Here is a 15,186-nt window from a genome sequence, read left to right on the forward strand (position 1 = left end):
CTCATCTCTATGTATAAGCTATGTATTCTCCATTTCTTTTGTCTTAGTGAACTATTTGATTGATTCCCTCCCGTGGACGTAGATCCAGTTGGATCGAACCACGTAAACGATCTGTGTTTGCTTGTGTTTTTTGCGTCTCATTTCTATGTCAGGAAGTACATATCTCACAACACATCTAATTTTCTTTTATAAGCTATAAGATTATCATTTTATTGAACCAATCCATCACCAACTTAACACTTAGCATAATAAAGTCATAATATAAAAGCAATGCTATGGTCCGCTCAAACAGAATCGGGAGACAAGAAGGGTGGATAGAGTCCAATGTATTGACTGACAAATTTAAACTGTTGGCAAACATAGCAAATTTTCACAAATTGACATACATCCCTTTGTAACTTTGGCCAATAGAATCTAGCCTGTAATTATTGTAAAGTTTTCTGACTTACGGTATGAGCAGGTAGATCACAACCATGGCATTTCTGAAGAGTGGTGGAGTGAAATTTTTTATATGCATATTTAATTTCCTTAAAAAAGAAAGTCATTCCCAATCGAATAATCTCTAGACGGTGAATGATTAGTACAAGTTGGGTTGGCGAAATCAGGGTCACTAGTGGCTCATGCAGTGTCTCAAAGCTGGTTATACTCTTTTGCACGACTACAAGTAGACTGTCACACATACTTAGAGCTACATGATTGCAATTGCTAGCTTGGTGTTTCAAGACAAGGTGAAGTTTTGTAGAAATACTACCCATTTTGTGTGTTTTTGATTTGAGGTTGTGCTGAGATTGGAGAAATTGCAATGGTTGATAACACTAAGAAGCACAAAAACTTGGCAGAGTAGATGGTGCTCCCACTGACTTAAGGCTCTAATAACTGCATACAACTTTTATTCATAGGTAGTCCGTTTTTCGCTGTTGTACTGTGTTTTTCTGTAAAGAATTCTATGGGTCTCCCTTCCTGGGTAAGTACTGCTCCTATTCCAATGATTGATGCATCGATCTCTACTTGCAAAGGCTTTTCAAATTTGGAATAACCAAAATCAGGGCAGAACCGAGGCAGTCTTTTAATTGATCAAAGAAAGATTGCTGTTCCATAGTCCAAATAAAAAACCTTTGATTTCAAACAATTTGTAGTGGGTGCTGCTCTAGAGCTAAAATTTCACATGAAACGCTTGTAGAAATTGGCAAGCCCATGAAGGCTATGGACTTCCAGGATTGAGGTGGGAGTTGGCCACAATGGAATGGTCTTAATTTTCTTTGGGTCAATATGGACACCACCATTGACAAAAAGGAATCCCAGAAATTGAACTTCAATTAAGGAGAATATTTTTGGAGATTGATATGTAACTTATTATCCCATGTAGTTGTCAATAATATCTTAAGTTGATAAAGATTATCATCTACGTTGGCACTATATTTACAATGTCATCAAAGTAAATAGCACAAAACTTAGCTAGGAAGGCTTAATTACCATATTCATTAGCCGCATGAAGGTGCTCAAAGCATTGCAAAGCCCAAATGACATAACCAGCCATTCATATAATCCTTCTCAAGGTTTGAAGTTGCTTTTCATTCGTCTCCTAGTTTGATATGAATTAAGTGGTAATCACTGAGAGATCAAGCTGGGAGAAAACCAAAGCTCCTGATAGTTTGTCCAATTGTTCGTCCCGTCAAGAGATAGGAAAATTAAATTTGATAGTGATTTATTAATAGCTTGGCTATCAATGCATATACTTCAGGGGCCATCTTTTTAGGAACAATCAGTGCGGGAACTATATAGGGGTTTAGATCGCGTCTGATTAACAATTTTTGCAACAAGTCGTCTATAATTTCTTGTAAGGTCTGATGTTCTTTAGGACTCATCCGATGATGTGGTTGATTAGATAAGTTAATCCAGGAGCAGAATGAAATTGGTGTTGCACAACTCGCATGTGTGGACGTTCAATGGGTGGTTCAGGTGGAGCAATGTCAGGAAATTGTTAGTGGAGTTGCTGAATTGCTGGTGGTAGTTCAATGGATTATGGGTTCTATTCTGGAACAAGTAAAGCCCAAGCTCGTTTTTCTGTTTTGCGCATTGAAAACCACAAGGACTTAGTGATATTTATGTATACAAACTTATTTTCTTTAGTGTGCTTAATTGGGGGAGATGGCGGCAACCCTGCCTTTCCATTCAAGAGCCCATATCAAATAACGCGGTCTCCAAAGAATTAAGTGACACATGCTTATATTTATAACGTCACAAATAACTTCATGAATAATTTTTTGCCCACAGAAAAAATACCCTTGCCCAATTCTGTGCCTTTCTTTATTTAGTTGATCTTATAAAGGCTGAGATGTTTGGTAATTTTAATTGAAGGGCCTTCACTGCTTTGAGAGCAATAAAATCCTCAGTACACACAATATTGACAATGAGTTTGGATATCTTTCCCCTAATTATGCATCTAGTTCAAAAAATGGCATGATGCTGTGAATGCAGAGGCTGTTTTGAAGCTAATAAAACCTTCTCCTTAACACAAGTGAGAAATTTGCCACCATCACTGGGTACATCTTCAAATTTCTCTGAAACCACATTCTTCAAGCTTATCTAGTTCGTGGAAATATTGCCAACAAGCCTGAGCTTATTTGTATGAAAAGTTTTGCCAATGTTTTACATCCTTTGATATGTTAGGAGAATTTAGGTGCAAGCATCACGTTTGTAGCTGTGTGAATCATTCAGAAAAATTAGTATTTTTTTTTTTGAGATGGTTGTTTCTCTCTGCAGATTCCTATGGCCAATGACAGTTTATTTTAGAGGATTTTCCCAGTATTACGGTCAAAATGCATGCTTGTTATACTATGATTTTTAACTGCCTCCAAATCATTTTTTATAACATTCTATGTTGCCTAGAGTAATGCTTATATTTGTGGTTTCATGAAAAGAACAATCGTGGAAAACATGAAGCGGAAATTGTGTTGAAGGCAATGGGACAGGCGATTAGCAAGGCCGTTGTAATTGCAGAGATCCTAAAGGTTGGTAATGGTATTTGTTAATGCCATCATTACTCTTCTGGCTATGAGATGGCAATTCTGTGGGAAAAATGACTTATTTTGTTGAGCAGAAAAGAAATCCTGGATTGCACCAAGATTCAATTATCAGTTCAGTCAGCATTACAGATTTATGGGAACCTCTTGAGGATGGCCTTTTACCGTAAGTTTCTTCTTTTACTTTGTTAAGAGGCAGTTTAATCTTGTTGATGCCAGTTAAAAATGTATGCTTTTTCTTTCTACAGATTGGAAACAACAAGGCATGTCTCAATGATTTCAATCTTTTTGTCAACTAAGGTGCTTAACAAGAATTCTCCTGGGTAAGCTTTTATGATAGCATATTAATGTTTTCTCTAGTAATCGTATTCGGTTGGTTTCTGAAGGTATATAAAACCCCCAAAGCTGTAAGAAATAGATTGCATAATACTCTATGGTCTTTTTAATTCTGCAGGTATCAGCCCCCATTACTATCAGAACAGGCGAAGCAACCAAAATATCAGTGGCCTACGTATTCTAATCAGCTTCCAAGACAATCACCTGTTCAATACGATGGTGGTGTGTATTGTTAATGCTGTAACTTGTTTTATTGAACCCCTCCTTAACATGATTTGTTGATTATTTACTTTAATTTTTTGTATTTTTTCACTAATTATTTTATTAATTGGCCTAAAGATTCATTTGGGCAAGGACGTAGAGGAAGAGGAAGTGGATGGGTCCGAGGCGGATATAGAGAACATGGAGGGTATGAAGATCATGAAGGGTATGGTGGATATACAAACAACCGGGGATATCCAAGCAAACAAGGATATGCAAACAACCAAAAATATCCAAGCAACCAGGGACATGCAGACAATCAAGGTATTAAGTGATCTTGTCTGCTGTAATTAATTTTTTGAGCTACATATCACCGGAGTATATGCATGGTTAAAATAGCTATGTTACTCAACCTAGTAGTATGAGAATTTGAAACATGGTAATTGACACCCCCTCTTATGTACATATTGACACAAATTAGGCGATCTTTAGTTTTTTCATGTTTTTTCCTTAACATTATGTAAAGCATGAACAACTGGAGTGCTGTTTATTGTCCGATATACGGAAACTCTAGCATTTACCATGTTTTTTTAATTTTTTTAAGAGAATTTTGACAATTCTTGGACACATCTTGGACAGTGTAGCAAGTGCTATGCACAAACTATTTACAAAATATAACTAAAGTGTCAATCAAATCTATATTTTCTTAGGTTCAAACTCTTTCTTCATCTGTTCACTCTTTATTAGTCTGTTACGCCTGTAAGTGGGCCGGTTCCTCCTAGACCGGTCAAGATCCACCCAACTGGCCCTCCACAACAGCAGGTTGGCTGGTCTTTCTCGCATGAAGGAGAGGGGCGACAATTTACTGCGGCAGAAGATGGCAGGGAGAAAGTAGGGTCCACGAGGGCCTTAATCACATACTCAAGGAGGAGAAATTAAAAGATTTTAGAGGAAAAATTGGAAAGGAAAGTTTGAAATATTGTGGGAGGATTCTATTAAAAGGAGGACCTAGGGTTTGTTCTTTTTTATGCATGTTTTTGTTGGTTCTTGTTCTCTTTTCTTTTGGTGGTGTTTCTAGCGACGTCTAGGGTTGTGAGAGAGCTGATCTACCTTTCGGAAAGTAGATCATTATTGTATCTTGCTTGTTTTAATTTGTTTTTCGTAAGAGCATCCCTCATTTGAGTTTTTCCATCTATCTATTGCAATTCTTAATTGTTGCTTGTTGAATTTTGGTTCCATAGCGTATCAAATTGGTATCAGAGGGGAGTATTAGTATCAATTTGATGATCTTTAGGAGGGGAGTATTCTTAGGCTTGTAAGTGGACAAATCCCTTCTGAACCAATCTAGATCCACCCAATCGGCCCGCCACAACAACAGAAGGGCCTGTCTTTCTTGCGTGAAGGAGAGGGGTGGCGATTTGCCGTGGCATAAGAAGGCAGGGAGAAGGTGGGGTCCACGAGGGCTTTAATCACATACTCAAGGAGGAGAAATTAAAGGGGAGGACATAGGGTTTGTTTTTTATTATGCATATTTTTGTTGGTTGTTGTACTATTTTCTTTTGGTGGTTTTCCTAGCGACATCTAGGATTATGGGAGAGTTGATCTACCTCTCGAAAAGTAAATCATCATTTGTTTTTTCATAACATCAGCCCTTGTTTGAGTTTTTCCATCTATCTGTCGTTTCATTGTTGGTTCTTGCTGATTTTGGGTTTTGGAGTGTATCAAATTGGTATCAGAGCCTAGATCTTGGTGGGATGACACCGGGGATGTAAGAAAGGTTCACCACCATGGAGGATAAGTTTTTTCTATTGAAATTCGAATGGAGGATTGATTTGGAGCATAGGAGAAATGCGAGAGATGATGAAGATTTTCATGGAGATGCAATCCAAGGTCGTGTTGATCGCTCCAGTTGCAAACCCTAACCAATGGTTGATCAGAAAATCATTTGTCAGGTCAAAAGGGAAGGAGATTGAACTAGAAGACAATGATGAAGACATCATCTACCAACGAGAGCGTCCTCCTAGAACTCTTAGAGGAGGGGGAGTGGAGACTCTTGATGGAGGGGGGTGGGCCGAAAATTGGAAGGATGATGTAAGGGGCACGAAAGAGCACAATGGAGGAAGGAGGGGATTGGGAGTTGGGTATGCCTATGACCGAAGGAGGGATTTCCACCCTAGATATAATGGGGGGAAATACTAGGGTGGAAATCCCAAAGGAAGAGGAGGTTGTGGTGGAAATGCAAGGGTCAGAAAACTAAAGATATCAATCTTCGAAGGGGAGGATGCATACGAGTGGGTGTATTTAATGGAGTGATACTTTTCAATCAATGAGTTAAATGAGAAGGAGAAGCTCATGACAGCAGGATTATGCTTGGAGAGAAAGGATTTAGCAAGGTTTTAGTGGGTGAAGGCAATGTATCTCATGCACTCATGGGAGGAGTTTAAGGATTTCTTGTTGGAGCGTTTCCAAACCATTCGAGAAAGAGACCTACATGTGTAATCTATGCTCTGAATCAGGATGGGACGGTTACGCAATACTGGGAGAGGTTTGAGCTCTTGTCAGGGAGGTTGAAGGAAATTTCTAAAGCAGGGCTGGAAGGGAATTTCTAAAGCAGGGCTGGAAGGGAATTTCTACAGCAAGACTGGAAGGGAATTTCTACAGCAAGACTGGAAGAGAACTTCTTCAAAGGCCTAAAGCCCGACATATGGACAACCATCCGCCTCTTGCGGCCACATAGATTAAGCGAAATGATGAGCTCGCCTAGATGATGAAGGATAAGAAACGGGTGAAAAAGACCTTGACAGCCATGATAACCTACACAGTCTTATTTCAGAAAGATATGCCAAAGGAGAAGAATATACAGAGTCGTCCCGGGGATAATTTCAAGTTCCCCACAAATGCAAAAGTGCGGGATAAAAGGGCGATAAGATTATGTTTCTGTTGCTACGAGAGATATGCCTCAGGCCACCGTTGCATGGAGCACGCCCTTCAGATCGTTTTAGTTCAAGAGGAGAATACATAGAGTGGGGAATTCGAAGAGGATACATTGGAGGAGCATTTGCATTTGGATGTAGTGGAGGTGTCCCTCAATTCGGGTGGAGGGATTTACCCCGAAGCATAAAGGTGAGAGGGTGGATCAGGGAACAACCGATTGTGTTGTTAATAGATAATGGAGCCACACATAATTTTATGTCAAATCAGGTCGTGGAGATGCTAGAATTGGAGCTGGTGACTACAGAGAGCTTCAGCATCATGATGGGGACGTGGAAGGTGGAGGAAAGTCTGAGAATTTGTAAGGTGTTGGTTCTGACACTACACGACCTACAGGTTGTGGAGGACTTCCTTCCCTTAGATATGGGCAACACATATGTGATTCTGGGGATGAAGTGATTGTGAATGCTTGCGGAGATTAAGGTGGATTGGGTGTCTTTGATGATGGAATTCCAAGTAGAGGGTGGGAAGGTGATGCTGAGAGGAAATGCAAGTTCATACAAAAGTATGGTGTCGCTCAAAATCATGATCAAGTCGATTCGAGGAGCAAGGTTGGGCTACTTGGTGGAGTTGCAGTGAGGAGATTCAAGATTTAGAGTTGACAGAGTTTTCTGAAGGCCTTCATTTGAGTTGAATTAAAATTGAATACATGGAATGTAATTTTAGTAATAGTAGCTCTAGTGAAAGAAATGTAACTTTGGGTGATCAAATTATTAAAAGGTGTGAACGATTTAGATATCTCTGGTCTGTTATTCAAAGCAATAGTGATATAGATGGGGATGTTAATAGTAGAATTCAAGTTGTTTGGTTGAAATGGAGGAATGCTTCGGGCCTTTTGTGTGATAGAAAAGTACCACTTAGACTGAAAGAAAAATTTTATGAGAGAGTGGTGAGACTTGCAATGCTCTATGTCGCTAAATGTTGGCCTTTAAAAGAGAAGCATAATACTAAGTTAATTGTTGTCGAGATGAGAATGATTAGGTGGATGAGTGGCTTTACACTTAGAGACAAAATGAGAAATGAATATATCCATGATAGGGTTGGTGTAGCTCCAGTGACGGACAAAATTAGAGAGATTTGTCTTAGATTGTTTGATCACATTAAACGCCGACCATCTGAGGATCCGATTAGGAGAGTAGATGTTTTAGATTCGACTTATGTTAAGAAAGACAGAGGTAGACCTAGGAAGACTTTGGCTTATTGTATAAAAAATGATCTTAATTTATTGGAACTAAATGAAAATATGACACTAAATAGGATGCAATGGAGAAAAAGAATTCATGTAGTCGACCCCACGTAATGGGATTAAGGCTTTGTCGTCGTTGTTGTTGTAGAGTTTTCTGAAGGGGTCCAGTAGCTCCTACAGCAGTTCACGGATATCTTCTAATAGCCAAGCGGGTTACCCCTCTCGAGGGACGATGAGCACGCAATTACATTAAAGAAGGGTGTTTCCTCTATCAGTGTCAGACCATACAGATATCTCCCGATTCAGAAGGATGAAATAGAGAAGTAGATTTGAGAGATGCTCGAGGCAGGGATTATCAGACTTAGTGTGAGTTCTTTTTCCAATCCAATCCTGTTGATGGAGAAAAAATATAAAAGTTTGAGATTCTACGTGGACTACGTGCTTTGAACATGGAGACGGTGCTGGACAAGTTTCTTATTCCTGTGATTGATGAGTTACTAGATGAGCTTTATGGGGCAGTTATTTCTCAAAAATTGATCTTAAGTTGGGATACCCCTAGATCAGGATGAATCAAGCAGATGTGTACAAGACGACGTTCAGAACACACGAAGGACATTATAAGTTCTTAGTGATGTTGTTTGGCCTCACCAACACCCCGACAACATTTCAGTCCCTCATGAATAGGGTTTTTCAACCTTACATCTGGAAAATTGTTCTGGCCTTCTTTGATGACATTGTGATTTACAATTGTACAGACACTGAGCATGTGAGGCACCTAAGGAAAGTCCTGTTGAGGGAGCACCAGTTGTATGCCAACTTGAAGAAATGTTCCTTTGCACAGTTACAGGTGGAGTACAAGGGACATGTGATGACCAAAATGGGAGTAGCAATGGATCAGTTCAAGATCGAGCTATCATGGATTGGCCCTTGTCAAGGAGTTTGAAAGAGTTGAGAGGATTCCTGCATCTCACTGGTTACTACCAGAAGCTCTTGAGAGTATATGACACGATAACACAGTCATTGATGGAACAATTGAAGAAGACAATTTCAAATGTGAGGAACCAACAACACAGACATTTGAACATCTAAAGAGTCATTACCAACATCCCAATATTAACACTTCTATATTTCAGTAAACCATTTGTGGTGGAAATAGAGAGCACTGCTCATGCAGGACTAGCGACCAATTGCCTACTTCAACAAGGTTTTTATGGCCAGAGCGAGGCTAAAATCACTATACAAACGGGTTTGATGGTGATTTTCTTGGCCATTCAAAGGTGGCGACCCTACTAGTTGGGACTAAATTTTCTGGTTAGAGCAGATCAGAGAAGTTTAAAGTATCTTCTGGAGCAACAGATGGTGACTGAGGAGTATCATAAATGGCTATCCACGCTATTAGGGTATTATTTCAAGATTCAGTACATACCAGGATTAGAGAACAAGACAGCCGATGCACTATAGATAAAAAGGGAGGAACCCCAACTGACAGCCGATTAGGGAAGCCTTGAGATAAAAGAGAGAATGGGATGAGGAGCTGAGGAAGATAAGGGTCGAGCTACTACAGGATCCGAACAATTATCTAGGATGTGCATTGAAGGGGCAACAACTACTCCACCATGGGTGATTCGTGCTACCCAAGACGTTAGAATATATTTTCAGATTATTACAAGAGTTTCATGGCTGTGCGATCGGGGGATACTCAGTGGTACAGAAGACTTACGGTTGTCTAACAATGGAGCTTTATTGGTTAGGGATGCACATAGATGTGGAGGAAATGATGGCAAAATGCGATGTGTGTCAGCTGCACAAGTACTTTACCACAACACCAGGAAGGCTGCTACAACCATTAGCATTATCAGGGAAGGTTCGAGAAGAATTGATGATGGATATTTTAGAGGGGTTACCGCTATCAAAAGAGTTCACGGTGAACATGGTGGTTGTGGATCACCTGAGTAAGTATATACATTTCATTCCCTTGCAATATCCTTACACTGTCAACCGCGACGGTGTTTATTCGGGAAGTGGTCTGTTTGAATGAAGTGCTAGAATCGATTGTATCGGATAGGGACAAGTTGTTCCTCTACCACTTCTGTGAGGAGCTATTCAGGTTGCAAGGGATAGTCCCTAAGAGAAGTGCCGCATATCATCCCCTGACCGATGGGCACATAGAGGTGGTCAACAGGAGTGTGGAGATATACCTGCACTGCTTTTGTATTTGATATGCTAAAGTTATGGGCTAAGTGGATTGTGTGGGTCGAATATTGGTATAATACTTTATGCCACACTACAGCAGAGACCACTCATTTCAAGAAATTTTATAGGCGGGATCCACCTCACTTGATACGTTATGGGCATAGTGTCACACCAATATCTAGTGTCGATCAGTACTCGGAGGAGAGTGACAAAATTCTAGCAGAGCTCAAGTGGCATCTGCTAAAAGCTCTACAAATCATAAAGAATAAAGTGGATGAACACATGAGATAGGTGCAAATTGAACTAAAGATATAGTATACTTGAAACTGAGGCCCTACCGGCAAAAGATATTGGCCAAGAGTAGAAGCAAGAAACTTTCCCGCCACAACAGCAGGAGGGCTGGTCTTTCTTGCTTGAAGGAGAGGGGTGGCGATTTGCCGCAGCAGAAGGCAGGGAGAAGGTGGGTCCACAAGGGCTTTAATCACATACTCAAGAAGGAGAAATTAAGGGAGTTTGGAGGGAAAATTGGGAAGGAAAGTTTGAAATGCTTTTGGAGGATTCTATTAAGAAAAGAACCTAGGATTTTTTCTATTTTTATACATGTTTTTGTTGGCTACTGTGCTCTTTTCTTTTGGTGGTGTTCCTAACAACTTCTAGGGTTGTAGGAAAGCTGATCTACCTCTCGAAAAGTCGATCATTATTGTATCTTCCTTGGTGTTATTTGTTTTTCATAAGAGCAACCCTCATTTGAGTTTTTTCATCTATCTATTGTTGTTTTGTCATTGTTGCTTGCTGATTTTTTGTTTTTGAGTGTATCATAATGAGACTGATTTGTCTTCATGCATTTTGAAGGAGTAAATTGCTGATTTTTTGTTTTTGAGAGTATCATAATCCTGTTCACTTTTTTATTTTTGTTGAGTTCTATGCTTTATGATCATATATAATATATATGGGTTTATATTTGAATGTAAATGTGACTACTGAACACACACACACACCCAAAAGGATTGTCATGTCCTTTATTTCAAGATTATTTGCGCCCTCATATGAACAATGTTCATATATTGTCATAGTAGTAGTCTTGTTGCCTTATTCATATGATAGAACTTTCGGAAACTTTACATTTTTGAAAATTGAAATTTTTTGCAAAACTGGAAATTTTTAATTATCATCCTTCTTAATAATAAGAAAAAGTTTTGTAATGGATAAACGGCCTTTGTCGAGTCCAAAATTCTTTTTTGGAAACTTCTTTAGCAGAATAGTTTACATGATGCATCTGTGAGATTTCTGCTAATTTGAGGCAAAATTGGACTTGGAGTGGGTACGCTCTCCCGTACGATCAAAAGTCACACTTTCTCACCTTCTATTAGAACAAACAAAAAAATGTAAAGGAAAGTTAATTTCCTCTACAACCCTAATTTTTAATTAGTAAACTATAATTTTTTTTTAGCATTTATGATTTTGCTTAACCACATATTGTCATGTGATAGAAAATGGTGGATTGAATAATGGATGGAGTAGTGATGGTGGTCGTGGTGGTGGACATGACCAAGTAGGTTGGGGTTATTATGTTAAACCCAATACTAATTGATTTATCCTATATTTTCATATTTGTTAAATTTTCAAGTTGGAGATAATATTTACTTTTTGGTTTTAATTTGGTTGTTTTCCTGAAAAAAGATAAAATGTAATTCTTCTCTTGAAATTTAGTGTTTGAAATTCTATTGAGTGCCTACAGGAGAATCTGATATTTACCTATAAGATATTTTTTCTTGTGATAGATCGTAGAAATGTGCATCATGGTCGTTACACCTCTAATATAGCCTATACAATACAATATTGTAATGTAAGTATGTAAAAACAAAAAAGCATAAACCAAGAAACTAAATCTATTTTGTAGCTTCTATATATCCTATGATCGCACTCAAATCTGATAATCTTATGATCATTATGTTTAAATGAATAAGGGGGTGTTTTAAGCACTCTTCTTTAGGTATTATTTTGCCTTCAAATATTAATCCAAACGATAGGTTTGAAAATATACTACATTTATACATTGTTCTTTAGTATGCATTGAAGATATAATGAACATAATCACTATTAGCATATTCCAAGTAGTTGACTGTCCTGCTGAGTTGTCATGCTCCATTTGTTCTTAAGTAATGTTGCTTAAGGTGTTAAATCTATTGTGTGTAATATTTTTTGCATAATTTTGATTCTTATTATCTTTGTTTTACCCATGTTTCTTCTAATCAAATGGCACTAATTTTATTTACTTGTCTTATGGTTTATTTTTATTTACTTGTCTTATGGTTGTAGCATTTAGTCCTATTTATACATTTGTAGCCTCTTTAAGTTTATTCTCCAAAATCGTGTCTTAACTAAATGATATTCTCATCCTTCATATAATATTGTCATTCTTTAATCCATATCATTTGTTGTTTATTGTTACTTTAGTTCATTAATTGAGGGTCAAAATAACACGTCATATAATATTATCATTCTTTAATCCATATCATTTGTTGTTTATTCTTAAGTTTATTCTCCAAAATCGTGTCTTAACTAAATAATATTCTCATCCTTCTTTAATCCATATCATTTGTTGTTTATTCATATATCCATCTTAAGTTTATTATTTATATCATTTTTAACTTTTTAGTGACCCAACATTTTGATTGATGTGAAATTGTTTGTTTAATTGTTGTTTTATAAAATTTAAATTTATGCATTCATGATATTCTGTTATTCTCCAGATCCACTTTCTATTTTAGCTTTCTTATTTGAACTTTTGGAGTTATATCATTATTCATCAAAATAATAGATCAAGCCATTTGAACCTATTAAGCATAGATATATCATTATCATTTAAGAATATTGATTATTAAATCCTAGTATCACACCTACTAAAAATTGCATATTATATATCACTCATAAGCCTTTTATATTTCAAACATTTTCTTCATTGGTTTAAATTTTCACTTTTTTTAGAAGTTTTATCTATTTCGTTGCACACATTAAGAAGTTGCATCTAAGCATTTCAATTTGAGTATCCTTTGTAAGCATCTCAATGGCTAATGTGAAAAGATAGATAATTAATTTTAATCCTTAATGTAGCTTTACTGTAATTAAGACTTCTTTGGTCAATCCACAAGTAATACTATCAATATTTTATTGTGCATGCCTTTAATAACTTGGAAGATAAATTTGGCACATTTTTTTTTAATTCAAACCAAATCAAATCTTGCAGTATTCAATCATAAGCTTTCTCATGATACTTAAGGAAATATAAGGATGCTTTATCTTCTTTTTATACTTTTCCATAAATTCTGAAGGCCACACATGTGACTAGAGAAAATAAATATGTAATGATATTCTAGGGTTTAGTTTCCAACTCAAAGAACATTCATATACCTGACCTTCCAACATTTTATTGTGTTAGCATAAATAACTAGCTCATAATGGATCTTCTTTCCATGAAATATACAAAGATTTATTTATCGATTATCAAGCCTGAATAACTTTTCCCTCATACAAAATTCTATGGCAATAACATGCACCTATAAATGAATTCACCCATGAAGGATTAATGCACGTAATCATGAAGTCACCACACTTAGTGTTATAATCATATGATTAGTCCAACCAACGTAATCATTGTCAAGTTAGGGCACAATCAATGATGTGTTGGCAACATTAGATAATCACATAGCCTAGGTTGAATAAGTCAGCTCACAAAGGATCGCACTCCCATATGCACTCTATTGAGCTGTGCTTTCAAACACCATAATACAAAAACATCTAACCTATGGAGCTATATGGAATCATCGCCTAAATATCTAATGGCTTGCTGTCTTTGTGGAGAGTCACCTAATATTATTGGCCTCAACATCCATACTTCATATTCTCAGTCAAACATCATCTTAAACTGGCAACAAGGAAAGTGCAAGGAAAAACTCGGCATCTTAAAGAGTTTAAGAATCCCTAACGCATAGATGGATTGAATCCCTTACATTCCCCACTCAATAATGGAGTTGCAATTCAATCCGTTGCTTGAAATTTCATCATCAAAACAGTGCTTGTACACAAATCTTATTTGTAAATAAATTCACCAACATAATAGGTGATGTAATTATTTTAAGATTTTTCAAAATAAGGCAATATCTTATCACTAAGAAATGAGGATATATTGATTAGGACTATTTAAAAAATTGGTTTTGCCTGTTTGATTATGTCTGACCTAATAATTAACTCAACTTCGACTGGTAATTATAAGCTCGTTTGTTTAACAAGAAAAACACAAACAATAACTTGTTTGGTTAAAAAGCCAGCTCGAGCTTGACTCGTTAGCAAGCGCGTTTATTAACGAGCTAGAGTTTAAGCTTGCTTAGGCTTGACTCGTGAACCAGCTCGACTAGCCGATCGATGGTCATATCGATGCCTGCTCTAACAAGCAGTCTTGACACTTCTTTCTCTATCTGTTGACTTTAATGATCTCCGATGATAATATCATTTTAGGCTTGAGCTTGCGAGCCTGCTGTCATCAATGTGAGTTGAGCGAGCTTGCATTTTGACAGACGAGTCAAGCACAGACCAAGCTCGAGTTAAGCATAACTATAGCTCGGTTGGACTCATTTACACCTTCACTTTGGTCTAATAGGGCTTTTTATTGGCTTTTCAGCTGCATCAAATGGTAAATTGTAATGACAGTTTTATCGGTTTGAGGTTTGAGATTACTTAGTACATGGAAAAAATATTGATCGGGTAACGTAACTCCCTCTGATCATAGTGTATGTCTGCCCCATTCCAGGTTTAGTCATACAGTAAGGCTTCTTGTCTCTTCTTGTGGAGCCGTGTTGTTCAATGTTGTTTGCCCTATCATCCAACCCTACTTATACCCTTTGGATTTCGTAACCTCATCTTATGTGCAGCCCTCATGGCCTTCTAGTTGGGTGCTTTGTTTCTAATCACAAAGTATTACATTCAAGCCCTAGCACATTTGGGTGTATATATGAGCTAATAAAAAAAAAATTGCCTTGCCTTTGTGAAAATTTGCTTCATTGTTTGCCCTTTATAATAGAAAGATGTCAAGAGTGATATTTTCCACTTGGCTTATTTGTGTTCACATTGCAGTGATGTTCAACTTCTGCTGGTGTTTGGTTCATATGTTTTATTGTTGGCCTATCTACTCATATCATCTTGAAGGCTGTAATTTTACAGAAATCAGGTTGATCTTGTTGAGATCTGTTTGAAAGAGTG

At 37.4% G+C, this 15,186-nt stretch overlaps 1 protein-coding gene across 1 annotated transcript in view; it reads left to right on the plus strand.

Annotated features, from left to right (window-relative positions):
• LOC110029597 (ribonuclease P protein subunit p25-like protein) overlaps positions 1–15,186 on the plus strand; it is a 48,116-nt gene that overhangs the window by 31,486 nt on the left and 1,444 nt on the right. The window contains exons 2-6 of the mRNA XM_020731951.1: positions 2,922–3,011; positions 3,101–3,189; positions 3,272–3,346; positions 3,478–3,581; positions 3,699–3,884. Coding sequence (XP_020587610.1) covers positions 2,922–3,011; positions 3,101–3,189; positions 3,272–3,346; positions 3,478–3,581; positions 3,699–3,884 — 544 coding nt within the window. The remainder of the gene's footprint in view (positions 1–2,921; positions 3,012–3,100; positions 3,190–3,271; positions 3,347–3,477; positions 3,582–3,698; positions 3,885–15,186) is intronic.

Source organism: Phalaenopsis equestris, unplaced genomic scaffold, assembly GCF_001263595.1.
Source record: "Phalaenopsis equestris unplaced genomic scaffold, ASM126359v1 Scaffold000597, whole genome shotgun sequence".
In the NCBI taxonomy this organism is placed as follows: domain Eukaryota; kingdom Viridiplantae; phylum Streptophyta; class Magnoliopsida; order Asparagales; family Orchidaceae; genus Phalaenopsis; species Phalaenopsis equestris.